A 27,606-nucleotide genomic window follows, 5' to 3' on the forward strand; every position below is an offset into this window, starting at 1 on the left:
TTCATCCAACAGCACCTTTATTTGAGTCATCACTATACTCTTAAACACCTTCCCACAAACAGCGGATAGTTGTCACATATTATTGGATCCTGGGTTTAAACAGATGCTTCCAGTGTCAAAGATCCATCCCCCTGGGGTTCCTTACCCTCAGTACTCCAAGGGGGTTCTTTGCTTCTGAGAACAGTCCCCACCCCACCCCACTGGGTTCCCACTTCTTAGGCACACTTCTCCCTTTCCACAGAAGTAATTATCCCTGGTATTCACTGCCACCACCCTTCTTTCTAAATTCTCCCCCTGAGTGAAGGGACCTCAGAGAACTATGTGATTTTAGAGGGATTTACCCTCACTAATCAATCCGTAGCGTTCAGCCTTCCAGCACTAGATTTAGAATCCTTAGTTCCAAGCCAATACACACCTTTTATACAAAGTTTGTTTATTTAAGAGTAGATACATTGGTATATACAAAAGGAGAAATAGTAGTTTGATTCCTTAAAGCTAATCACCCTCAGGCGGGCTACACACGGTCATTGGCATAACAAAAGGAGAGATGTTCAATACAGACACGAAACAAAAGAAAGACTTATCCTAACTAAGATCCTATACTTACATCCAAGTAACTCTATTCCTTTGTGGAGCAGCCGGGTTCCCAAACGGCTGTCCCTGTTACAGGTCAGCGAGTCGAGATAGATGGAACAAGAGGGAACTTTGTTTTGAAAGAACCTACTTCATATTTATGGGTTTCTTTTCCTCAACAAGTAGGGGGCCATATCCCACCCCTGCTGGGGATTCCTTCCTTTGAAGTCTTTGAAGATTGAGAGAGCTAGACAGCAACATCCAGGTGTTCCGATCTACTACATCCCCTCTTCCTGACTTTTAATCCCAGAAGGCTGATAAGGGGCAACACCTAAGAATCAGTTGCATTTTCTTGCAAGGTTGTAAATTGCCTGTCTGACACTGAGCTTCAGATCTTCCCCAGTAGGGAATCTTAAGGAAGCCACAGGCTCCCAGAATTCTCTCTGGTTGCCTCACTTCAGCTTGGCCAAAGTTAGCTATTCTTGACATCCGGTACTGATGGTGAAACACACATCTGCTACCATATCCTATCTACGATACCTACCATATCCCAAACTTTCTTTCTCATGGACCACTTGAAAACAGACCACTTAATGGTTTTTCTGCCTGCTGCAGCAATTGCAACTTGCTGTGTTAGATACTGTATGATTTTTATTGTATTTGTATTGCTTTTTTTACTTCTTATGTTGTAAAAAAACCAATATAAAAGAAGCAATACAAAAACAATTAAAATCAATATATTTAATTCGGACATGCCATGGACCACATGAATGAAGCTCACGGACCACCACAGTTTGGGAACCCCTGCCCTACAGATGACACAGCTATTATGAGTACTATGGTACAATGACACCAGCCTAAACCTTTGAGTCAGCAAAAATGTGATGTTACACCTGCTGTCCCTGTGCTATTACACCTTTCCTTGACATTTGTTTACTTTGCAATTTATGTTGCCAAAAGTGAATTATTAACATATGCCAAGGTCAATACACACAGAGAGAAAAGCTGAAATTTCCTTTCCAATCTTGATAATTCAGACCACAGTTGTGAAAGCAGCAGCAATCCCAAAATGCTAATAAAAAGAGCCGATCACCAAGATTTTATCCCATGTATATAACAATCCTAGAGTGAGGATATAAAGTTAATGGTCTTTTGGTAGAAGAAAATTGTTTAGAGTGTCAGACGATATTTGTTCCAAGTACTATGGCTTGGGAAAGATTCAGTTTTTCATATTTTTGCCTATGATGTACACATACACTATCATCACTAAGTCATAGTGATCCTTTCTTTGTAAGAAGCCTTTCATCTAGATTTTTTCCAGAGTAACGCACAGTAGAATTCATGTCCCATTAGAGTACTGCAAAGATAGTAATGAAGGACAGTCTCCAATAGATCCAGACAACAGGCATAGTTAAAGATTAGGGGCAAGCATCTTCAGGTAAGAACAAGGTTCCCATACACTTTTCACTGCATCCCAACAAAGCCATCAAATTGCCACTAAGAACAGACTTGGCGAGATGGGCATTGGAGACACTCTTTTACAGGGTCATTTTCAGAGAACAGCAATGGGCGATTGTCTTTCGGCCCCCTGGCAATTGTGCTGTGGTATGCCACAGGGTACCATCTTGTCCCCAATGCTATTTAACATCTATATGAAGACCTTTGGTGCAGTCATCAGGGGATTTGGGGTGAGATGTCAGCAGTACACTGATGATACCCAGATCTATTTCTCTGTAACATCTGAATCGGGAGAGATCAGGACTGGTGCCTGGACTCAGTGGTAGGCTGGATGAAGGCCAATAAACTGAGTCTGAATCCTAGCAAGACAGAGGTGCTGTGGGTTGGTAGTTCCCAAGTTTATAATAATAAATAATAATAATAAAATTTTATTTATGAGTCGCCTATCTGGCCGAATTAACGGCCACTCTTGGATAATTGGTCAGTTGCCTGCTTTGGATGGGGTCGTACTCCTTCTGAAAGAGCAGGTTCATAGTCTGGGGGTGTCTGGAGTGCTCCTGGATCCATCTTTGTTGCTAGAGGCCCAGGTGACCTCCATGGTTGAGTGCCTTTTACCAGCTGAGGCCGTTTCTGGATGGGGATAAAATCTGATCACTGTTGTCCATGTACTGGTAACCTCCAGGCTGGATTACTGTAATGAGCTCTATGTGGGGCCTGAGGTTGGTCAGGAAGCTGCAGCTGGTGCAAAATGCGGCAGTGAGACTGCTCACTGGGGCAGGGTATTGCCAACATGTCACCCAGCTGCTGAATGAATTGCACTGGCTGCCCATTAGCTATCGGACCAAGTCGAAGGTTCTGGTTTTGGTGTACAAAGCCCTATAGAGCTTGAGACCAGGATACCTGAAAGATCATCTTACCCTTTATATACCCAGTCGATCACTATGCTCTGCAGGTGAGGGCCTCCTGCAGATACCATCTTATCAGGTCAGTTCTACACAACATAGGAAACAGACCTTTAGTGTAATGGCACCTACCCTGTGGAATTCCCTCCCCTTAAATATTAGACAAGTGCCATCTCTGTTATCTTTTTGGCACCTACTGAAGACCTTCCTCTTTCAACAAGCCTTTTAAGTAGAGACCTTATCCCAGGCTGCATCTGTGTTGAAATTGCTTTAAGATGTTTTTAAAGCTTGTTTAAAAAGTTTTTTTTAAGATGTTTTGTCTTAATATATTTTAAAGCTTGTTTTTAAGAAGTTTTAGACTGTTTTTAATGTGTTTTTTTTTGCCAACCTGGGCTCCTACTAGGTAGAAGGGCAGAATATAAATTGAAAAAATAAACACACCGCCCCATGTTTTCTTTTCTCAAGTATCACTTCACAGTGGAGTGAGATGAACAGATATTCCCTGTTGACAACGAGTGAACTGGAACATGAACAGCAAAATTTACAGCATGGCTATCGCATGTACAGTTTCCCTCAATATTATAGGAGAGGAGATACAGGGCTACTGTTTTTAATGGCAGCTACAACTTACTACATTTATATCTTGCCTTTCTTCCAAGGAACACAAGGTAGCGTCCCCCCTCCATTTTATTCCCACGACCTTTCAAGATTGGCTAGGCTGAGATGGTACAATGTCACCCAGTAAACATCCTGTCTGAGTGGGAATTTGAATCTTGTCAATATGTGTTTTAATATATTTTATGTCTATTTTTATGATGTTTTATAGTGTTTTTAGTGTTTTTGTTTGCCACCCTGGGCTCCTACTGAGAGGAAGGGCGGGATATAAAGTTAAAACTTTTATTATTATTTCAGTTTTCCAGTCTTAAATTCAGTTCTCCACATTTCTGCAGCAATTTGTGATTTTTTAAAAAAAATCCTCATGAAAGTTCTCCAATATTTTAGTGAGAATGTCTCCTAACACACACATTTTTGCATGCACTGACTAATGTACACATTTTTGCAAGCAACGTCTCCTAATATAGTGCATTTTTGTATATTATTTTCACTAATATATTCATTTTTATGTACACTTTCCCCTAATATAGGCATTTTTGAGAACATTGCTTAGTTGGAGAACTGCATCACAAAATTTGGATGTGCGAATTTTGAAGGATGGTTGTATTTTGGCTCTCATGTTGTTTCAGAAAATATGGTTTTGATAAATTTGGCTTTATATGCAAACTGAATTGAATTTCTCACCCATCGCTACTGCTAGCTTGACTCTCTAAACCCCTACTGCACTTTTGGGTCTTTTACTTCACTATTGAGTGGCTAAAAAGAAGATTCCAAACATGAAATAGAGATTGTCATGCATGGGCAATACAAAAGACTTTTATGACTTCAGAGATTTCGCTAGCTGAAGTTCAAGTGAAACAAAAGCTAGGATTCCATTCTCCAAACTGTAAAATACAAGAGACTAAAGGAGAAAAAAATCAATGAGATAAGTAGGCTACTTGTTTCGGAAGTTCTAGAACAGTTCTACCATGAAACAAAGCTCACCCAAATAATCAAGAAGTTCCTACTGGACACTATCATCCACTGAAAAATACGGCATACTTTCAAAGCTGATAATGTAACAAGAAAGAACTTGTCAAAGCTAGTGGGCAGCCAGGACTCTCTTCACCCTTATGTAGTTAGCATGCCGACATTAGTTTAACAACTTCATCTGTTTGACAGTTCCATGCTCAAAACATAATAATTTATGATAATAAAACCATTCAAGGGTTCTATGAAATCATGCTGGTAGATAAAAGTGGTCATATACCACTGGTGCTGCAGATATTATCTTACCTGTAAGCGGGGGACCAACTGTGATAAAACAATATTCCTTTGGTTATTTTCAATAATCAACCATTTAAAGATAACCAGCTGCTGTGATATGTGCTAAGAGCACACATGCTTCTAATGTAATCTCTAACTTCTGAGCAGTAAATCAGATGATGTCATTAAATACAAAAGCACATATTACTTACCAAATAAATTACTTGAGTGTCCTTGTTTCGATATGGGTTTCAGTTCATTTAATCCCCATGCGTAATGTTTATAATTATCCCAAGCATGTTTCATCATCTGGTGGGAAATGAAAGGATTATAATGTTGATTTAGAAAGAAAGCAGTGCAGTAAATACTAGCAGAAAATATACGATACCCTGAGAACCAATATGTTGAACTCAATGCTTAATTAAATCCATATTGTATTGTAGACATAATATTTTAACATAAAGCATTATTAACATTAAGTTGCTGTTATGGTGTTTTAGTTACAGTAGGAGCCTGCTTTTATTCAATTCCATTCTCTGTTAATTAGGAGTTTGTAATGCAAACCCATTAATTCTCATTAAGACGTTTATCTAAAAGATGATTAATCCAATTAAAAATTTCCTTGTAAGAAGACAGGCTTCTGAAGCTAAGATACTACAGAAATATTTAGATATTTTATTCATCCACAACATGAGTTTGCAAGGTTATGCAAGGTAAATCATATGTCTGGCAGAGATTGCAGTTTGGTTACAAGCTAGTGGACTGAAACAACTTGAAATGAACGAAAGCCAAAGCAGTGAGGGCAGAATATACCCATTGCATGGCAGTTGCAGGCAAAATGGCCCTGACTTTGGCTGGGCTGCGGCCTTTAAGGCCTAGGGAGTCCCACAACCTCCAGAGTGAGTTCACACGAGACCACACGAGATCCTGGACCATACTGGGAAAGTTTAGCATGGTAGGGGAGGAAGAGCTCACCCGTTGCTTCCAGGGCTGCCAAATTGTCGCCCAATGACACCCAGCGCTGAGGCACATGGAGCTAGGATTTAAAGTGGATAGTAATTTCATACACACTAGCAAGTTGTGGAGACTTGTTTATATTTCACAGCCCTCGCTCCCCCCACAATGCAATATGTTTCTCTGTTTCTTTGCCACTGCTGCCACTAAGAGATCACTAAAGAGCTCCCATTTAAATATACTTCCTCAAGTTTGGAACAGTTTTCCTTAGAGACAACTCACAAATAAACCAATATCAATTCTAAAGAAAACAATCTTTCCTTTGCAGAACTGATGTGAACTGTGGCACTTAGACCAAAGGTTCAGAATAATGCGCACACACACAAAGCTTTCCCCCTCAAGATTGTGCTGCCTTTCCGCTCAGGTGGTTTTTTCTGGATAGGGAGTAGGTATTGTATTGCCTCTGAAAAGTGGACTGTGATGCAAACACACATACATTGAAATGCAGCAGGGCACACTTTTAAAACAGATTTCCCACTTTTTTTCTGCCGTTTGATAGTTTTCATTGTGTATGCTTCCTGGAATGGCTAACTTCACCACTATGACTGCCATCTTATAAAAACAATGGAACACTGACATATGCTTCTGACACATCTGCCCTTGCAATCTGATAATGCAGGAAGGAAAACTGTTTGTTCATTCAATTGGTAGCCACTGCTTTTCTTTCTTTGTTACTCTCCAAAAGTAGCTACAGTTTTTCATTTGGGTAGAGATCTTCCTGAACTATTTTAACCAACAGATATCTGGCAAAAAGTTAATTTTTCATTACTGCTTGTTCTGCTGCTATTATATATTTTTTAATTTTATTTGTATTTGACCAAATGAAGATGCAGATTACAAGAGCAAATGATCTCTTATCTGGTTCAGCCATCACATCCTCATGCCAGGTCCCACCCACCTACCAACAAATAAACAAGCACCCCCCCACACAGGATCACAGGAACCTGCCTTATACCAAGTCAGACCATAGGCAAGTAAAACACCTGAAATGTTTTACTAAACAGCTGCTTATCTACAAGTCACATTCTAATTTGTAAATGCCCAAACTTCCATCATAATCCCTTGAACCACATACCAAAACTGGACCTGGACCACATATAGGGTAAGCATCCCTATGTTAACAGAATTCTTGGCCCCTATTAGAGTAATACTAGAGTATTAGAGTGTTGGAGGTCGCCGATTCATAGGGTCTAAGTTGTAGTTGACTTGAAGGCACTTAACAACAACAACAACAACAACTACAATAACAAATTAGAGTACCAGCTTCACAGCCAAGCACCAAGTTCATACCTGTTAAATAGGAAACAGAATGAGACCAGCTTTCACATATGCAGATGGTCAAGTATCATGGTAATTCATTAATTCATTCACACTCTCTCTCTCTCTCTCATACTCTCTCAGATTACAATTGTCACACACAAGCCAACTGAGCCAGAGTACTTTGATTTAAGCCCACATATTCATTTTCAACATAAGTGCCAATACAACCACCCTTGCATAACTGTACTGATGAAAGCCACATAACAGGCGGCTTATTTCCTCTTCATTGCATTTATAGTTACGTGAACAACATTTACTGTGCTTTTCTTTTCCCCCCACTGAAGCCGCCTTTCCCTAAGAAAGTCCTCCAATTTCCCCACTAAAACTGCCTTTCACATCATAAATTCCATTTCAACAGCAACAACAAGAACAAGCCATTTTGCCACCTATTCCAAAGCAGCTAATAGGGGTCATGTTAATTTGGTTCTCATTCCAATGACTTGTGTCAGTAACTAAACTACAAAGTTACGGTGACCACCTGCTAGCCACTGTAGCTCACCCAATAAGACTTCAAAAACAAGAAGGGCTGGTCTATGATTTGGTCCAAGCTGGTCAAGAACTAGTTCGCCATTATTCCTAGCTTCATCTTGGGCATGTATGCCTGATCAGTTATGATGATGACGATGTACTGCCTTCAAGTAGATCCCGACTTATGGCGACCCTATGAATAGGGTTTTCATAGTAAGCGGTATTCAGAGGGGGTTTACCACTGCCTTCCTCTGAGGCTGAGAGGCAGTGACTGGCCCAAGGTCACCCAGTGATCTTCATGGCTGTGTGGGGATTTGAACCCTGGTCTCCCAGGTCGCAGTCTGATACCTTAATCACTACACTATACTGATCACATTAAGCCATTCTTAAACCATAGTTTATTTAAAACAGCGTTACCCAACCTTTTTCGACCCAACGCCCCTTTGCAAAATCTTTTTGTGCCCAACACCCCCCTCAGATTAAGTATGCCAATGCTTCCTATGCATAAAAGGTATTTTCAATTATTATTACTGATCGTTTTTATCATGCCTTTTTATTGCACTTAGATTACACATTGAATTCTTAGTACGATTTATTAATATACATACATAGTTATAGAAAAGTAAATAAAATGAGATTTATTATAAAATACTAGTGTGATCCTTGAGCCTGATGAGTTTTGGCTAACTTCACAATATCTGGAGTATATAAATCCATAAAATACATGCAAGAAACAAAGCAGATATAGGAGGTGTTTCTTATTTCACAAATCCTAAAAACATAAGCAAAAACTAATTAAGTCCACACAGTATGAACCAATAGAATACACGGTGTTACTTAACAACAAACTCATTCAGTTTATCGGCATTGTTTCATTAAACAAGTTCATTTAAACATCACAGAAACAACGGGTAGTGAGTGTGTCCCATTCCAGAAGAAAACCAGCAAATAACTGACTGTCTGCGTCACCCGTTTGCACACGGCACTCATCCGTTGGAAGAAGGCGCCCTCCACCAATACACCCAGCTTATCAAACACTCTCTCATGATTGGTTCCAACATCCCTCAAGACAGCATCAGAACATTACCTAGTGCTAGGGCATGGCTAATATCCCCATTCCTTGATATGACACTAGACACTATTCAGAATTTCTTTACTAAAGAGCACACACTATTTATAGTGTTATTTCCATGAATTGAGACTATTAAACACATTCTAACTGGGGACAAAACAGTTTAAAAATGAATGATGTGTATTAAATAAAGTTAAACTTAAATGCTTTAACTGTCGCATCAGACCGCCAAATGTCAACGCCCCTTAATGAACCCAAACGCCCCCCTAAAGTTTGTAATCATGCCAACTCCCCCCTGAAAGGCTGTAACGCCCCCCGGGGGGGCGCTACCATCCACATTGGGAATTGCTGAATTAAAACAATGGTTTATTGCTTAAGTGATCAAAGTAACTAGCTTGTTTCATCATACTCTGTCCTCCTTCCATACCACCTCCTTCCTGACCTCAGTTGTCTTGCTGCCTGACATCCCTTAAGCCTTTACAGTGCCCAAGTGCTGGCATTATCTCACCTTGTCACCTTTCCCTTTCCACTGGTCAGCTGCAAGAATGAGAACATGGAATGCTTCTTTGTGATCTTTGGCAATTATTGTTGAACAGCTGCTTTCCTCTTCTGCTCCCCCAAGAAACAGATACCCATACTCCTTTGTAACTTGCAATTTAACACCCTTCTTCCACTCCTCCACTCTGCAACCATGCTTTTTATGTTTTTATTCCCAACTGACAATTGGTTCTTATTGGGAATTTATGCTTCAAATTTAGTAAGCATCACATAGGTTGAAGCTGCCCCTCTGCCATTAAAGAGCTGATGGTTAAAGACTGCTTTTACTAATTACACTCAAGTAGTTACATCAGTTAGTTACAATGACTGTAAGGAACAGAACCTCATTTTGAACCAGCCCTTACTGAACACCTGATTTTCTGTTTCTGTGTTTTAGTTCTGTACCTCACTACGTATAGTAAAGTTGTTGTTCTGAACTCTACCTACTTAGAGGAAATGTATTTGTTTCAAAACAGCACTTCACTGCCCCAACCCCTTTTATACCTTTACTTCACAACCCATACACATAACCCTTAAAGCTGCTATTTCTCTGTGTTAATACAACCCTTTTCCAGCTATGCAAGTCTGGTAAAATCCCAACCGTTTTCAGTTGCGCAACTTCAGTGGTGTGAACCCCTACACCAGCCTTCCCCAACCAGTGTGCCTCCAGATGTTGTTGGACCACAACTCCCACCAGCCTCAGCCAGCATTGCCAATGGTCAGGAAAGATGGGAGTTGTGGTCCAACAACATCTGGAGGCACACTGGTTGGGAAAGGCTGCCCTACACTAACAGCACAAATATAAGTAGACTCAAAATGTCTTTCTGCAGTAACTTCTACTTGAAAATCACATGACAGATGCAACCTGAATAAAACCCTATCAACAGCAGATGTTGCATCAAATATAAACAGTGAAGAAAGTATGCTTTTGTCAAGAGGGTATGCTGCAGTGTTAGCAGAGATGCCAGCATTGGGAAAAGCACCAGCAAGAGAAGCTGAGCGCTGAGAGGTTTGTTTTCTAGCTACTCTTGCCTGCCTATCATCTACTGTTTAGTGGGCAATTTCAGCAGGGCAACAAAACAACAACACTTAATCCAAAGTGAGGGAGGTCCCTGCATTCACACATAACACTAAGTCAAAGTTAAGGTCAGTAAACCAAGCCATGCTTTATTTTCACATGAAAACCATAGTTAAAGCACCATGCTGGTTTCAGTTGTAATGTTAAGCCATGGGTTATTAAAAAAAGGTATATTTAAAACATGATATGCAAATCACATCACAGTGGGCTTGTTTGGAGCTGGAACAAGTCTTCAAGGTGTCTCAAACTCTTGCATGCCATTTTCTCACATATCACAATTCCCTCTTTTTCCTAGTTCGAGGCAAACAAGGTCTCAATTTGTTCCGCAAAACAGTATTAGAAATGAGGATCAAACTGTGCAGGGCAAATGGAAGCTACTGGTTGATGGTTCAAGTGAAATGGCAAATTATATTTTGCCTCAATTTAGCAAAGGAAGCCAAACTCAGCATGCAAAGGGGGTGGGATTGACTGCAAGAGTCTAAGGCTCCTTGGGCATTACATCTGAACCAATCCAACATAAAAAATATTGTGCATTAAGGATGAATTAATTGGCTTCTATTACAATTAAAATGTGCTTCATATAATATACTCAAGCTTTAGAAAATACATTTAGTCTTTCCATTTTTGTAATGAAACAACGATTACATGAAGACACAAGCATGCAAATGCATTTATAGCAAGGAACAAGGAATCAGATACATATTTACTAAAAGGCAAAAACCTTTGGGGTTTAAGAACGTACCTATAGCCAACAGATATTTCTATCAAACTTTAAAAGCAGGAAAATTGGGCAGCTATGCTCAGAGGCACATGGTACGAAATTCTTCCAAGCTACACAGGAAGTGTGTTGGACTGTGAAAGACCAACCCAAATTGCGTTTGCATTTTGACAGATTTGTAGGGCAGTACAATAACTCAGAGAGGAGTTCAGGTGTCCTGCTCCCCTGGTGCATTCACTATAGCTGCCCAATTTCCCTCCTTTTAAAAGTTTGATAGAAATATTTGTTGGCTATAGGTACGTTCTTAAAACACAAGGTTTTTTGCCTATTAGTGAATTTCTCTGCTTTTTAATACAGGCGGTAAGAAATGGGATCCTGTGCAAATTTGCTGAGAATTGATTGATTATTTGCATGCTTATTGAGTTCAGTGGGATTTACTCCCCTGCAATCATGCTTAGGATAGGTGAAACGGACCACAGGGGATGGGGAGGGGCAGGAGGTTTGATCATTTGCATGTTTATTGAGTTCAGTGGGATTTATTCCCATGCAGTCATGCTTAAGATATGTAAAACTGACCATGGCGAGGGAGGCCTGGAGTGGGCAGGGGAGAAGGAAGAATCAAAAGGGGAGGGAAAGAAGAAGGGAGGAGGAAGAAAGAGGAGAGGGGAAGGAGGGGAAAGGCAGGTCTGATCATTTGCATGCTTATTGAGTTCAGTGGGATTTACTCCCATGCAATCATGCCTAGGATAGGTGAAACTGACCACGGGGGAAGAGGAGAAGGGGGAGGAAGAGGAGAGAGAAGGAGGAAGGGGGAAGAGGGAAGGGACAAGAGGGAGGAGGAGGGGAGGGCAAGCTTGATCATTTGCATGCTTTTTGAGTTCAGTGGGATTTACTCCTGTACAATCATGCTTAGGATAGGTGAAACTGACCTGAAGGAGGGGGGAAGGGGAAGAGAAGGGGAGAAAAGGTGGGGAAGGGAGGAAAGGGGAGGGAAGGAGGTTTGGTGGGTGGGTGGGCAGGCACTGGGCAGAGGGAAAACCCCTTTCCTTTCCAAAAGGAAAACACTGTGAACAATATTATATTTCAGGGTTATATTTCAGGCACATGTCTCCACCCAAATTTAAACCAAAGCTGTCACTAGCCATATCCACACCAGACCTTTATTTCACTTTAGACAGTCATGGCCTACCCCAAAGAATCCTGAGAAGTGCAGTTTGTGAAGGGTGCTGAGAGTTGCTAAGAGACTGCCTATTCTCCTCACAGAGATACAATCCCTAGAAGAGGGGCTGACTGTTAAACCACTCTGACCACTGGAGCTCTGTCAGAGGAACTCTCGTGGCTGTAAAACTGGAATCTCATTTCTAGGTTCTTGGTGCTATAGACATAAGTACAAAATTCAAAAGAAAAAAGAAAAAGAAAATTTCAAACACTGTCTGGATTATAATTAGAGCTGCACTATTTGAAAGCAAACTTTTTTTCCATGAAAGGGGAACATTACCTCCTCCAAAAAAAAATCTTCCTAAAGATACAATAGTAAATTCCTGCCTTTTGCAACACTTTTGCAGCCAAGGTAGGCTGATATTATGGCACTATTTGATAATGTCTTCTCTTCCCTACTCCAAAGAACCAAGAACGGAAAACATTGTGTTTACCTCTGGACCAGCTTCATTTACCCTCAGTGATGTTATCACATAGGGTATGGCTAGGCTTTGACAAGCCATTGCCTTCATTGCACTGAGGAAGACCTATTAAAATGGTGCCACAGCAGCAAAAGCAGCTACCAATCACATTTGTAATGGCACTCACCTCTGAAGTGGAGGGAGGCCTATGTGTGAGTATGTGCATATATACATAGCTGGCAGATCCACATCACACAGTAAAACATTTTTGCATACAGGAAAACAGTTTTGCTCTTGTTCCAGCTCCCTGAAAACTGCCAGGGGGGATGACAGGGGCCTCATTTCACAGCAGGTAAACAAGAAAGAAGTCAGGAGCAGGGGTGTTTCTGATTAGCCCTAATTATGATATTAAATAGAGCCTTAGGCTCTAGCCTAAGATAATGCTGGATAATGGATAATCCTGGATAATGGAACGGACCAAGGAATTTCAGGAAATCACCCTGTGCTTTATTGATTACAGCAAAGTCTTTGACTGTGTAGATAATGAAAAGCTATGGAATGCTTTAAAAGAAATGGGGGTGCCACAGCATCTGATTGTCCTGATTTGCAGCCTATACTCTGGACAAGAGGCTACTGTAAGGACAGAATATGGAGAAACTGATTGGTTTTCAATTGGAAAGGGTGTGAAACAGGGGTGTATTTTATCACCTTACTTGTCTAATCTACATGCAGAACATATCATACGGAAGCGGGATTGGACCAAGAGGTGTGAAAATTGGAGGGAGAAATATCAATTTAAGATATGCAGATGATACCATACTGCTAGCAAAAACCAGTAATGATTTAAAACCAATGCTGATGAAAGTTAAAGAGGAAAGCACAAAAGCAGGACTACAGCTGAACGTCAAGAACACTAAAGTAATGACAACAGAAGATTTATGTCACTTTAAAGTTGACAGTGAGGACATTAAACTTGTCAAGGATTATCAATATCTTGGCACAGTCATTAACCAAAATGGAGACAATAGTCAAGAAATCAGAAGAAGTCTAGGACTGGTAAGTGTAGTGAAAGCAGGGAGTTCCACTCCTCCTACTTTTACTGTCCCAGGAATCAATCCCCTGCCTTGGGCAATTGATCCTAGCAAACCTGGTCTGCTAGGGCTGTGTAGGCTTACACCAACCCTGCACGGTAGTACTGCCACCACCCTTCTATTGGTTAACTACTCTGGGGTGAAGGGACCCCCAGAGCCCACTGAACACCTAAACCTCTCAGGACCAGAGGCTTGATACCCTCCTGGCCCCTTCAGAGGTCTTAAGTGAAAACGTTCCTCTAGTACACGGTAGTTTGGTCAAGCAGCCAGGACTGAACTTAGTAACTGAACCCCTTCTCTGGAATAAACACACGTTGCTTTAAAATAAGTAAAGTTTATTAAAAGAAAGAAAATAAGAAAAGGGATAAAGGGTACAAAAGATAAAAAGGTACATACAAATAGTTTGGAGCAGCAAATCAAATCCTAAAACCAACACCCAAAAGGGGCAAGGTATATAACAAACAGGATATAAAGGTTCTTGGCACAAAATGAAAATAATAAAACTAACTGCCTCAGTTGTACTTACAAAGCCTCAGCTCTTTCTCAGTAGTTAGCGTCCTTCCCCTCAGGGACGGCCAGTCAGGAAGTATAATGGAGCCACCGCAGAGCATCACCATAAGCAAGGTGGTGCCCACAAGTGGAACACAGCCCAGAGACTGAGGCCTTCTCTTATAGAGAAAATCCCTGCCTCAGCTGGAGACAATCAACTAATTAGCAGTTCCATCACAGGAATGATGAAACGATGTTCCCACAGTACCAGGCCCCGTCCCTCCTGGTTTCCCATAACAAGCCGTAGGAGTTTTTACGGCCTTGACGGAACCAGGCCCCTCTTGCTGATAAAGAGGTGCCAATTTGCTGTAAGCTGATACAGCTGGGCTGTAAAAATCACCGGGTCACCGGGATGGAAAAATATCAAAAGATTTAACTATCTATGACCAGGGACCCAGGAAAATAATTAAGGGGATCAAACTGGCATGACAGTAAGGACAGTGAAAAAAGCAGATAAGAGAAAAATCAACTCATTTGAAATGTGGTGTTGGAGGAGAGCTTTGCACATACCATGGACTGTGAAAGAGACAAATAATTGGGTGTTAAAACATATTAAACCAGAACTATCCTGCTGGGAGGAAGGGCGGGATATAAATTAAATAATAAATAAATAAACCATCACTAGAAGCTAAAATGATGAAACTGAGGTTATCATACTTTGGACACATAATGAGAAGACATGATTCACTAGAAAATACAATAATGATGGGGAAACCAGAAGGGAGTAGAAAAAGAGGAAGACTAAACAAAAGATGGATTGATTCCATAAAGGAAGCTACCGACCTGAACTTAAAAGATCTGAACAGGGTGGCTCACGACAGATGCTATTGGAGGTCGCTGATTCATAGGGTCGCCGTAAGTCATAATTGACTTGAAGGCACATAACAACAACAAAGTCTGCAGAAAAAGTGGACTATTTGTGTTATCGACATATTAAAAAATAAATACTACATGTGTAGAGATGAATAGAGGCAGACGTTAAAAAAATAATTGAAAATTAACTTAAAGAAAGTACTGTAGTTATAGCCCCTGAAATGGATGTACTTATATATGCATAATTAGGTAAAGCACCTAGAACCATCAACCAGTTTCTAATACTGTCCTCCACATAGTCCAAGCTTTGAAAGCTATTGCAATGAAACAGGAAGAGCATCTGTTCATAATACAGAAGTCACATCCACACCATACATTTAAAGCACATTTATACCATATTTATATTCATGAATTTCCCAAAAGAATCCTGGGAATTGTCGCAGAACTATAGTTCTCAGCACCCTTAATCCACAGTTCCCAGTATTCTTTGGGCGACATTGTGTACTTTAAATGTACAGTGTGGATGTGACCAGAGATAAACAGCTTACAGAACTAACTTAAAGACCCTTCTTTAGCTGTCCATCTGAATAGTTTTTACCTCTTCCTTTAACAACTGCAAATATTTCCATCAAATGAAATTGCAAGCTTCTATATATTATCTGCTCATTTCTGGCATAGCTCCTGGGCTATTGAACACAGATATGAGAAGACTGCCTAGTTAAACACACAGACCCTATGCACAAGAACCTGTTCTGATGACATTTCACCCCTAGAATTGGAACAAGAGTAGGAGCAGCCCTTCAGCACACATGCTCTTGCCTTTCCCCTTTCCCACTATGGAGAACAGTAAGCTAGGAGATTCCACATTTATACATGCTGCACTTACGGCATGAAGGTATGTCCATGTACATTTAGTGCATTTTATTATTTATTCGACTTATTAGTCCCTTTCACACGTCATAGGAAATGGGAGATGAAAGAACTGTCAGTTTTATCAGCCAACTTCAATTGCCTGGTTTTTAAATTCTTCTTTTTCTTATTATTATTTATTACATTTGTATACCGCCCCATAGCTGAAGCTCTCTGGGTGGTTAAATAAAACAGGTGTGAGAAACCTTTGGCTCTCAGGTGTTGCTGAACAACTACTTCCATTGCACCAGCTAGGGATGTGCTAGAATTCCACCCAATTTGGATTTGGTACCAAATTTTTCATTAGTTTGCTTATTTTAGAGATGGATTTTTTAAAATATACGCATACATATATAGAACATTGTAAATACTTTCCATATCACTGCAACACTATATTTGCATCACCTCTTTATAAGTGGTAGTTACTATGTATCTTCTTAGCTTGCATTTGTACTGTTAATAGAAGAGTACAACTAATGCTCTAACAGTACAGATATAACTTAGCTGTGTTCTAGTAAAAACTGTGGTGCTGTTTCAACAATCAAAATGTGATGTATTTATGCTGTTCCGCTGAATTTTGCATTCTATATACCCTATCTAATCAGTGTGGTGTAGTGGTTAAGGTGTTGGACTATGACCTGGGAGAATCCCCACATAGCCATGAAGCTCACTGGGTGACCTTGGGCCAGTCACTGCCTCTCAGCCTCATGAAAACCCTATTCATAGGGTCGCCATAAGTCAGAATCGACTTGAAGGCAGTACACACACACATCTAATCAAAGAAAGTTGGACTGAGTGCAATATAATCTTGTATGCTCAGAGGGGTTCTACCTTAAGACAAAAAAAAAATAACATACTTCATGCACAGCACTCTCTTTTCAAACCTCGCCACAGAAAGTTTTGTTTATATTTAGAAATTTCATAAAGATCAACAGTAACTCCATGATAATTTCAGTATGAGAAGAATATTTTTGTGGAGGCAGACATGAGTAAACTGAGTTGCCAGCACCTTGGCTCATCAGATTTTGCACTCTCACAACTACAAGAAAGGGCAGGTGGGTAGTTTCCCCATAAACAGCAAAAGACACGCTATAGAAGATAGTAACTAGGCTCCAGATACCTGTCATGGAGGTCAGTAAAGCTGTTAAGACAGGTGAGTAACACATTTTAAAAACTAAATATTGTTATGGCATAGCAACCATAGGTTTATTTTTAAATGAAAAACTAAAGATGTAAAGCTCTGTTACCATAGCTGTAACATGTATTTGACTTGGGAAATTTCTGTTCAGTTTTAATTAATTACAGAACTCACCGCAACTTTATTTAGTTCAGCATGATTTGCAAACTAGTGAGCATTGCTTCAGCAGTGTGAGGTTTAATGTAAATAGTTAGATAGGTTTCAAAGATTAAACATGTTTTACCAATATAAATGCATTAATTATAATGTTAAACTAACAGTGATGTTCATAGTGCAACTTATTTTTAAACTTGAAAGGCTACATATAGAGTGCATTTCTCAGAGCTACAGATGGGTGGAGAACAAGAACCACATAAGCAATCCTACCCTTCATTTTATACAACAGAACTAGTAAAGCTATATTTTAATAATTATTCAGCAGTTATCTAAGGTACTGCTAAGAAAGCAGTGTCAGGAAACAGTCTAAGCACATGTCTGCATGTGGATTTTAGTTGGTGAAAGACTAAACCACTGTAAATTGCATCTAACACAAAGTTTTCTTTTATTATGTGATCTAAGCCTGCCAGATGAGCCATGTCCTATATTGAATCTAGCAGGCTTAGATCACATAAGATGTGGTCGTAAAAAAATAAATTATTTTAGGCACCTTTATACAACTCTTTAAAAACCCTAGGTCTCTGAACTAAACTATATTGCAATTCCGGATCATGTAGGCCATTTCTAGTTTGGAAGTGAGGGGGACACAAAATCATGAGAAGAGATAAAATCAAAAAGAAGTACAGCTCAATCCTAAACTTACATTCTCAGAAATAAATCCCAACAAGAATAGTAGGGCTTGCTCCTAAGTGACATAAGATTTAGCCTGGATCTCTAAAAAAAAGTTTTTAAATGTTTGATATTGCTACATTTATCCCGACTAGTCACACTCCTAGATACTAATCGGATTAAAAGCAATGTGAAGTGTTTAGAAAGCATTCCTAATGATATATAATGAACCATTGTTGTTTTAACAGCCTAGCCAAACTGTAATCCAATTAATTTCTCTTACCATGTGATGATAGCAAACATGCGCAAACCACATAGAATTCATTTCGTTCTGATCACATCAGTTCTTATAACAAAATTAAGAGCAGTGTTTTTGTTCAATTCCATTTTTTTATTTCCTCAAGAATACGCTACAATTTACTTCCATTTGTAAATCCAAGTACTTGATATGAACAGCTTATATAAAAAAAATAAAGTTCTGTGTTGCCAAAATTGTAATGCTTTATAATACACATTTGGGTAACCCAACTTCAATAAGACTGCCTAACAACATTTACCATAGCAGCACATTTGCCATATAGATGACCAAATAAGATTTCTGTAGTAAGTTTTGTTTTTGTTGCCAACAACACTTATCTATCCTTTCAAAGGTGTGCTTTACAACACTGCACTTTGGCTACATTCTGTGCATACTTACTAGGAAGCCCCACTGAAGTCAGTGAGGATTTCCAAATAAGCATGGTTAACAGCTGTCAATACACTTTCAAGTACTGTACTTATACCATGTATTTGGAAAAAGAAGATAACATATAGCAGTGATAGCAAATGCAGCTACATGTATATAAGTTTCATGTGCACAAGTTTATAATAATAATAATAAAATTTTATTTTTATGCCGCCTATCTGGCCGAGTGAACAGCCACTCTAGGCGGCGCACATAAATTAAAATAAAATACAGCATCATGTACATAAGTTTCATACCACTGAATCCTTAGTTTGAAATATTCAAAAGAAAGGTGAATTGCACGATATGTCAAAAGCAACCTATATTAACCGAGTGTCACACTGTATCAGGTTTTTGCTGCAGAAAACTGAAGATCTGAGAAACCTATGCAATTACACGGAGGATTACCTGTTCAAAGATGAATCTTTACTGTAGGGACACAAAGAGGTGAGAAAAGTTTTAATATATTAACAGCCAGGCTCTAAAAACGAAAGAAAAAATTGGATATGAAGGCTGTCTCTGCAAATATGATGTTAGCAGGAAGGGGTAATACAGGATGCAAAGGCAGGGTTTCCTGTTTCTAGAGAAGGGAATGTGATGCATATGAATATGAACAGTTGATAATATCTAATGTTAAACTTCTAACAAAGAGAGCTGGGCTTATTGCACAGTTTACTAAATTAACAGGGCAACACCCAAGTAGATACACAAAAATTACCTGGAATGTCCCACTGAGCTCTGTGTGATAGAGACTGATCTTGAGGCCTTCTGAATTCATATCATGATCTCTTTGCATATGTAGCCCCTGCTTTCAGACTTAGGATGGCCTATAAAAAAAGTTATCCTCTGGCAACAGCCTACTGCATATCACACAGTGTTTCCCATAAGTAACAGAATCCTTGCTTTACCTTTTACTAGGAATCCTCACTTAACATGAGTGGGGACTTACACAAAAAGATCCACAAAATGTTTAAGTTGAACTGCTTAGAACAGTGGTTCTTAATCTGGGGTGCACACACCCCTAGGGGTGCAAGACACTTTTTCTAGGGGTACGAGGCGTTGTTCAAGAGATTTTAAAAAATCATTTAAATAGAAGCAGAAAATTAACTATACAACCAAAGATTTTGGAAAACTGTCATTTATCTTAGCTAAGTTAGGCTAAAACACACATTAAAATAAGATTTTTAAAAAAGCAGTATTTTTTCAGGGGGTGTGAGAGCATATTTTGGAAATCCAAAAGGTGCTGGCAGTGGAAAAGGTTAAGAACCACTGGCTTAGAAGGTAAGCAGGCAAATCAACTGCTTTCCCCAGGTATCATACATCAGGAGAATCTACTGTCACTTGAATTGGATAGATGTGGTTTAGGGTTCAGTTACACTCTATGGTCAACAATGTAATTACGTGCCATTGTTGCCTTTCTCCTCACTCTGTTTTTCACTTACTACAAACATAACAATGACAGTACCGCATGCCCGCACAGTATCTAATTGGACACATGATCCTAGCAGTTGGCTGTGAAGATGTTTCATAATTACAGTATAGATGAAGAATATTACAGCTCCTCTTAAGATGCAGACTATCTTAACACATTCCTGAGATGGAGCTGACTTGTTTTGCTTAACTGTCATCTGTTCATAAAATTTAGTCTAAAAGGTGTCCAAAACCTTACAAAGAAACTAAAGAAAATGCAACAGATACGATGCTCTGGATCACTGAGTATCCCCTTCTTATATTAAGTCTACTTCGAAAGCTTTGGAAGTTAAGTCTATTTCATCAAGCATTTGACATGGGATGTTGAACAACACTTTGCCCTTATCACAAAAAAACATGCGGCACAGGTAACAATCACAGACCCATGAAATCAGACTCTTGTAATTATAAGCCTGACATATCAGCCAAATAGTCACTGATAACTGTAGCAGCTTTGATCTTAAATTTAATTAAGACGATTTACTGAGTGATTCAACCTAATAAGGGCAACCTAAAATGGAGACTGGGAAATGCAGGTAATTCAATATTGTAAAAAACGTTTAAATCTTAGTGGGCATATACACTATTACAGACTGTCTGTGACAATCACTATTGTAATACAGTCATCAGAACATTTTCATCAGAGCTGTTTATTACTTTCAAATTCAAAAGTCTCATATCCCATAAGTCAGAGACCAAAGCAACATACATTTAAGATTTCCAAATTACAGAGTTCTGTAGATATAAACTCAGAGCCAGTTTCTCACTATCAGTTCTTGACACTAGGTGTCCCTACCTTAGATGTTCATCTAAGCCTTCTACCATACTACCTAATAATAGTAGTAGTAATAATATTAAAGACCCTCTTCAGAAATAAAACACTGTTTAAAAGCTCATGTGCAAACACACTTTATTGGCTGCGTAAGTTACCAAGTTCTGCTAAGTACAACTTATTTATGAACTAATTAAATGTTTGAGCAAGAACATGAAAGACCACTTCACACATTGAACAATTGTTGGCCTCTTCACACATTAAAAAATTCCTACCTGCAAGTCAGTTCCATGCAGAATTAGTGTGCATAAACTAAACACTATTTTGCCCCTGCTGTATGTGTTGGATTGTTACATCTCTGTATCCATTTCATGTAAAAAGATAAAAGTGCCCCACAAACAGAAGTTGCGTTGTATTAGGGCTCCTTTTAAACTGTTATTAAGTTTTAAAAGTTTAACAAGACCCAAGTGAACAGTGAAACGTATTATCCATAAAGTGTTATGTTTAAGAACTGGTATCAAGATAATTCCACCATCATTTCTCCAATATATGGTCTCACTTATGTAATGAGTAAAATTCCTACCAACCTTCCCCAAACAGTAGGAAAATATTGTCCATATGGAAAAATTCCAATAATACTGGCAAAGCAGATGAGGAGAAAAACTAACATTACAAAATCAGCAGATGAAAACAGAGTTGCAAAAGGACACATTTAACCAAGCAATCGCTAATGCAATGACAGCTAAGGATGCCCATCAGCCATTAAAATATTTTGACAGTTAGTTGTGCTACTGAATAAAAAAAAAGACTGCAACTATTTTTAAGTATTCCTGCTGATCCAACTTGAAAAGTTAGACAAATTTAGTTTAGAAATTTACATAATATAGATGTATTTAGCTTAAAAAATTGTATACCTTTTCGGTATTTCTTATGTTGTCCTGTATGCCTGCTAGATTTTGCTTGTGAGCACGGAAATCTCTAGCACCAGAGCAGAAATGTATTTTGGCACAAAATACAGGGGCTCCCTCCCTCCCTGGACATCTTGAGACAGATACAAAATTCAAGCCAATATAAGAGAAAAAGACAATTTCCCCATCCTCTTCTTGCCTGGCTTTGACAGTGTGGAACACTACTGTCACAGTTATGCTTAACTTCCCTCCCTTAGTTGTAGTTCTGAAGCAGGAGCAGATTAATAACTTGTCTGGACACTTGAGCCTTAGAGAAGGTTCTCAGAGACAGGCGAGCTGACCTATCCCTTTTAAATACTTCCCATATTGCCAGCTCTATTGCCAAGCTTGGCAACAGAAGCGCTAAAACCATTTTGAATAGTTATTTTGACCTCCCCCGTTAGAAGTTCCTGCTCACGTCAACAGACCTCCTCTTCACACAGAACCGCGCACGAGGACTGCAACAGCGGAATTACTGCGTAAAAGAATGGGAGGGAGGATCGTGGAGATGGCTACAACAGTACAGTACCAGAATACAGGAAAGAGGTAGAGACACAAAAGTAACCAGGTGTCTCTGCAGGATCTTAGGAAGGGAAGCAATGGTTGGCGGGGGGGGGAGTCGGAGAATTCACCCACCTCTTTGATCTTCTCTCTTTTCTGCCGGATGACGGGGTCGGCCGGTTCTGCTCCCGTGGCTCCGATGCGTTTACGGAACGGCAAGTCAGGCAACCCGACAGCCCCCGCTTCTCTCCTGCCCAACTTGTCTTGGAGTAGAAACTTCGCCTTGTCCTGATGAATGTCCCTGTGGATCTCCTCCGGCAGCTTCTGCAGGGTTTCTTTAGCCTCCCGCAAAGCACGCTCGTGGTCCTCGCGGATCTTGGCCAAGTTCTCCGCGGCTTCCCCTGCGGCGACAACCGCAGCGCCCCCGGCCCCATAAGTGCTGCTACTCCCCGCTCCGGGTGGCTGCGGCGGCCGCGGATCCCCCTGCGCCGGGGGTGGCGGCGGTTGCTGGAGAGTGCTCGAGTGAAAGAAGACGCCGCTGAGGAGCTTGGGGGAGTCCGGTAGGAAGAAAATGGCTCCGAAGCAAAGCGTGATAAAGGCGCTGAACACCAGCAGCAGCACGAACTTCTCCGTAAGGCGGAATGCACCGCTGGGGCCGGGGACTTTCCTACCTCCGGGGCCGCCCAAGGGCCCCCCGCCTAAAGGGCCGCCCAAAGCGCCCGGACCAGCAGGGCTGCCGAAGAGTGGCAACAGGCTGACAGCGGGCATGGCGTACCGCTCCGGTGGTCAGCGCCCCCTACAGGCCGGCGACGGCCCCGGGGTAACAGCCCGCCGTCAGAAATGCTCCTCAGCAGCAGCAGCCACAGCCGCCCACACAGCCAGAGCGGGTCGGCAGTGGGAGCAGCCCGCGCTTCCTGACCTACTCGGTCAACGGGGGCGGCAACTTTTCTCGTTCTCTTCAGCGACGGGAAGTTTTCTCGGCTGAGAGTCTCTGCCTCCTCCTCTGCCTGCCCCAGCCGGGCTCTCCGTCGGTGCGAGTTTTCTCCTCGCTTGAGGGCGGCGGCGGCGGCGGCGGCAGTTGACTGAGAAGGGACGTTACGGTCACCGACTCTGTCAGCTTCTGCCCCCTCCGCTGAAACTACTGCTCCTACCGCTACCCATTTGAAGAGGACGAAGCTGCTGCTTGCTGTCAGGTATTCGGTGAGAGAAATAAGAACTGGGGCTGCAGTTATCGCTATAGCCGCCCAGCCAATTCATAGGAATGATGACACTTCGCTCTCGCTCTCTCCCTCCCCTCGGAGGAGGAGGCGGCACCCGGCACTCCCAAGCAAAGAAGAACTGCTTACTCAACCACGGAGTGCGGAACTGAGGCAGCCTCAGTAGTGTGGAGAGACTAGAGGGGAGAAGGGGGAGGCGCTGGTTCAGGGGAAGGAGCGGGTTGGACCAATCACAGAGTAGGCGGGGCTAGGTGGTGGAAGGGGAGGAGAGAGGGGAGGAGGTGGTTACTGGAAGGAGGAGTGGGCGGGGCATTTGAAGGGAAGGAGAGGAACGTGGATTTTTACCGTTGGAAAATACGGTGGCTGGGGCTCGGAGACGTTGCCGCTTGAAAGTGCGAAGTGCCAGAACACACCCCCCCGGAAACGCACACTCACAAATGACGGGTGGCTTGTGTATATTTCATTGTTGGCTTCCCCTGCTCGAACCTACGTGATGCTACGCAAAACGTGTAAGGTGACATCCCCCTATCCCCCCCCACCCAGGTTAATTAACCCCGCGTCCATTCATGCACACGGGCAGTCCTAAGTAGTCAGCAGTCAATAGCGCATATTCCTCAGTAAATAAGTATGAGATTGCTGCTCGACACTGCCTCCCCCCCTCCACTCCCCCGAACTCGATAGAATTTAGCTCAATATTTTGAGATCGGGTTATCAAAATCACAGACTCGACCTTCACTCGCAAGGGACTATTAATAAAGGACCTTTCTAGGTATGCATGTTTGCATGTATTTTATTTACTTATTGCACCAACACTGCGATTGCGACAGTTTATGGGCAAGCAAGAGATACTGTAATCTGACACAGGCTGTAAATACAAATAAACAGCTTATTAGGCAGCAAGTCACAATGGGGATGACTTCCTGTGCACACTTTATTACGTGAGACATATCTGGGTAAATATGTACAGAATCTCATCAAATTTAGTAGAACTTACTTTTTCTGAATAAACATAACTAGGACTATGTTGTAAAACTGATTGATTGAAGTAGGATGTCTCATGGATTGGGCTTTTCCACCTTAATCATTTAGGTACTTCTCATGCACAAAAGTTTTGTGCAGTGTCCACATTACATCATCATTAAATGGAAATGGTTATTGCCTGCAATCCCCCTCCACCAAAACAAAACAGGTTCACCATTGTGAAATATAACTAAGGCTGGTAACATTTGCTCTTGCACACTTCCTGGTATTTTTTTTAAAGGTGTGCACACACAGGTACAGAAATGCCTGTGTACATGCCCAGAACAAAGAAAGGTAGTCAAGGGCAGGGGAAAAGTAACTGAGGGGAGGGACAAAAAAAAATCACAATCTGGGCACATACTGTTAAGCTAGTGTAAATGGCAAGCGGCAGGATAGCAATGAATATTCATGGCTAAAAAACAAAAGGGAATGTGTGGAAGCTATCATGCCAAATATACACATGGAATGGAATGGACTGCCTTCAAGTCGATTCTGACTTATGGCGACCCTATGAATAGGGTTTTCATGGTAAGCAGTATTCAGAGGGGGTTTACCATTGCCTTCCTCTGAGGCTGAGAGGCAGAAAAAAATCATTTTTTAATGATCTCTTTGCAATATAAAGCCACTGTCTAGATGCACCCTAGTACTTTCCGTGACCTGGCATCCAAAGGACCTGTGTCCTTTGCCTTCCCTTACGCCCCTCTTTTTCACATGACCTCCCATTTGATTTATTAGCAGATATATTGTACTCATACTACAGTTTATCCAGACATCAGCAAGTTGCATGTTCACCCTGCATCCACATTTGCAGCCTCACCCCTAACCCCCATTGCCACATATTTCTATTCTTGGTGTTGGTGGAGCAGAGGAAAAGCCAGGGTTGGAAAGACTCCTCTACTAAGAACATCTCTTACTGTTAATTTCAGCATCAAATTACTACACCTCTTCAGCACATTCCCCTTTGTAGGAGTGCTGTGCTGCTACAGCCTGCTGAGTTGCAGACAACGAAAGCAGTGGCTCAGAAAGTAGGGGTCAGAGCAAGCACATCCCAGCAGAATCTTGTGCCATTGAAACATGCTATGTTCCTTGTGTCAAACAAAGAAAAATGGTGTGTTTTTACATGGATAACCAGCTGCAAAAAATGCACTCACTGTTAACAGTTGTGTAGGAGACAGAATTCCAGCCAACAGTAGCAGCCTTTTTTCATTAGCATAGCAACACCACTGTGCTAACGAAGTTGAAGCTGACAAATTCTCTCCTCTGCACAATTTTAATGGAGTCTGGTCTTTGTTTATTTATTAGACTTGTAGCCTGTCCTATCCCAAGGACTTGGGGCAGGTTACAGTGCACTAATTATTCTATTTTGTCCTCCACATGGGACTAAAAACCACCACCACCACCACCTTACACCACTACTAGGAGACAAACAGGCTTGGGCAAATTTTCAGAGGAAAATAATTTGGTGCACAGGTGTGGTATGCTTCAGCATTGTGCTGGAACATAGTAAGGGGACTTTGTCTCATAGCTACAATGGGCCCATGTTGCTTTATAGTCACCAACACCTTGAATTCAGCTTGGGAGGTAATGCAGAGTCAGCACAAATATTGGAGCACTGGTGGAATGTGGTCTGGTGAGTGACCCACCGCATCAGAAGGTGGGCTGCAGCATTTTGCATTAGCTAGTACTTCTGAATTATCATCAATGAGAGCCTTGCATAAAGATCTGGTTATCCTTATTGAGTGACACAAAGGATCCTCTAAGGCTGCGTATATTATACTCAGGTGCCCTGTATATTATACTTTGCTGCACAGCTGTTGTGGTGCTCTACTGTGCTTAACAATAAAACAGACTCATTTATGGTCCATGATCTCAAGGGCCCTTAAATACTAGGAGATTTTTGGGTGAGATTTGTGCTAGGCAAAGCGGTTTAGGTATGTTTATGGATGGGACTGAGAATGGTGAGAGTGGGATTTAGCCAGAACTAACATTGCATTGCATTGCATTGCATCGGGGGGGGGGGGGGAGGTTGCCTAGGGAGAAAAGATTTGGAAGTGTTTGAAATAAAGGGCAAGCATTATCTATTGCAAGAGAAAAAGAAATTGAATGGGACTGTTATTTTAAATTAAACGTTTGCACTGAGCAATGAGTCAACATTTTACCAAACTTACAAAGCTAAGTTTTTTTCTATAAGAAGTTATGTAAAGCTACACATTTATTATTTGTGGCTGTGTGCCCAAAGCCTTTTGCCAAGCAGTAAATTATACAGTGGTGGTGTAATGAACAAAGAAATTAAAGGAACAGCTATAAAATGGTTTAACCATAGCCTGCAAAGTCTTTGACATTAACACTACATTTATGGTCCACTACTCCAGAGCATCTCCAGTGACTTCATGCAAGTACTTTTCACCATATGGTTAAGGAAACATGTGGTGAGGAAAGCAAAACAAGCCAGAACCCTATAATCCCCCCTTTTTTTTAAAGGGAGGGAAATGGGATTTTTTCAATAGATTTATTTAACTCGTGACTACAATTTTACCATGGGACAAAAGAAAAGCTTTGTCAGCTCTTCACATAATCATCCAAGTGAATATATTTCTCTTAGTCTGGTGATACATTGTATTGTAGACCACTGTCTTCGTTATTCTTGTAGACCATCACCATGCCTTGTGTTATGGCTACAACATAAGTTAAGAGGCTGCTAGAAAATGAATTAAAACCCAGTTTGTGTATTTTATTATTTGATTTATATCCCGTCCTTCCTCCCAGCAGGAGCCCAGGGCGGCACTCTGATGCAGCTGTATGACTGGGCATGTGGAGAGAAAAGGGGAAGCGTTGCATCAGAGTGTCAACAAATTTCATGTGTTCATTGTCTCTGAGATAGAGGGTGGGTTTTTTTGTAAAGACACTATTAAAAATTGAGAGTTAATTCAACAGCGCACCATATACCAGTGGGACTCTCAAGTTTACCCTGTAGTAGGACAGGACAAAGCACAGGCCACTCCAAAACAAGT

At 41.0% G+C, this 27,606-nt stretch overlaps 1 protein-coding gene across 2 annotated transcripts in view; it reads right to left on the reverse strand.

Moving 5' to 3' along the window:
- Positions 1–23,768, reverse strand: part of MAN1A1 (mannosidase alpha class 1A member 1) — a 98,284-nt gene extending 74,516 nt beyond the window's left edge. The window contains exons 1-2 of one of the 2 annotated variants that reach the window (XM_061623717.1): positions 22,494–23,768; positions 5,006–5,102 (exon numbers count right to left, since the gene is read on the reverse strand). In XM_061623717.1, coding sequence (XP_061479701.1) covers positions 5,006–5,102; positions 22,494–23,126 — 730 coding nt within the window. In that variant the 5' untranslated portion in view covers positions 23,127–23,768. Of the gene's footprint in view, positions 1–5,005; positions 5,103–14,236; positions 14,356–22,493 lie in introns of those variants that run through there. The other variant, XM_061623719.1, reaches the window with a different exon arrangement.
- Positions 23,769–27,606: the final 3,838 nt, after the last annotated feature.

The sequence above is a fragment of the Rhineura floridana genome, chromosome 4 (genome assembly GCF_030035675.1).
Source record: "Rhineura floridana isolate rRhiFlo1 chromosome 4, rRhiFlo1.hap2, whole genome shotgun sequence".
NCBI lineage: Eukaryota > Metazoa > Chordata > Lepidosauria > Squamata > Rhineuridae > Rhineura > Rhineura floridana.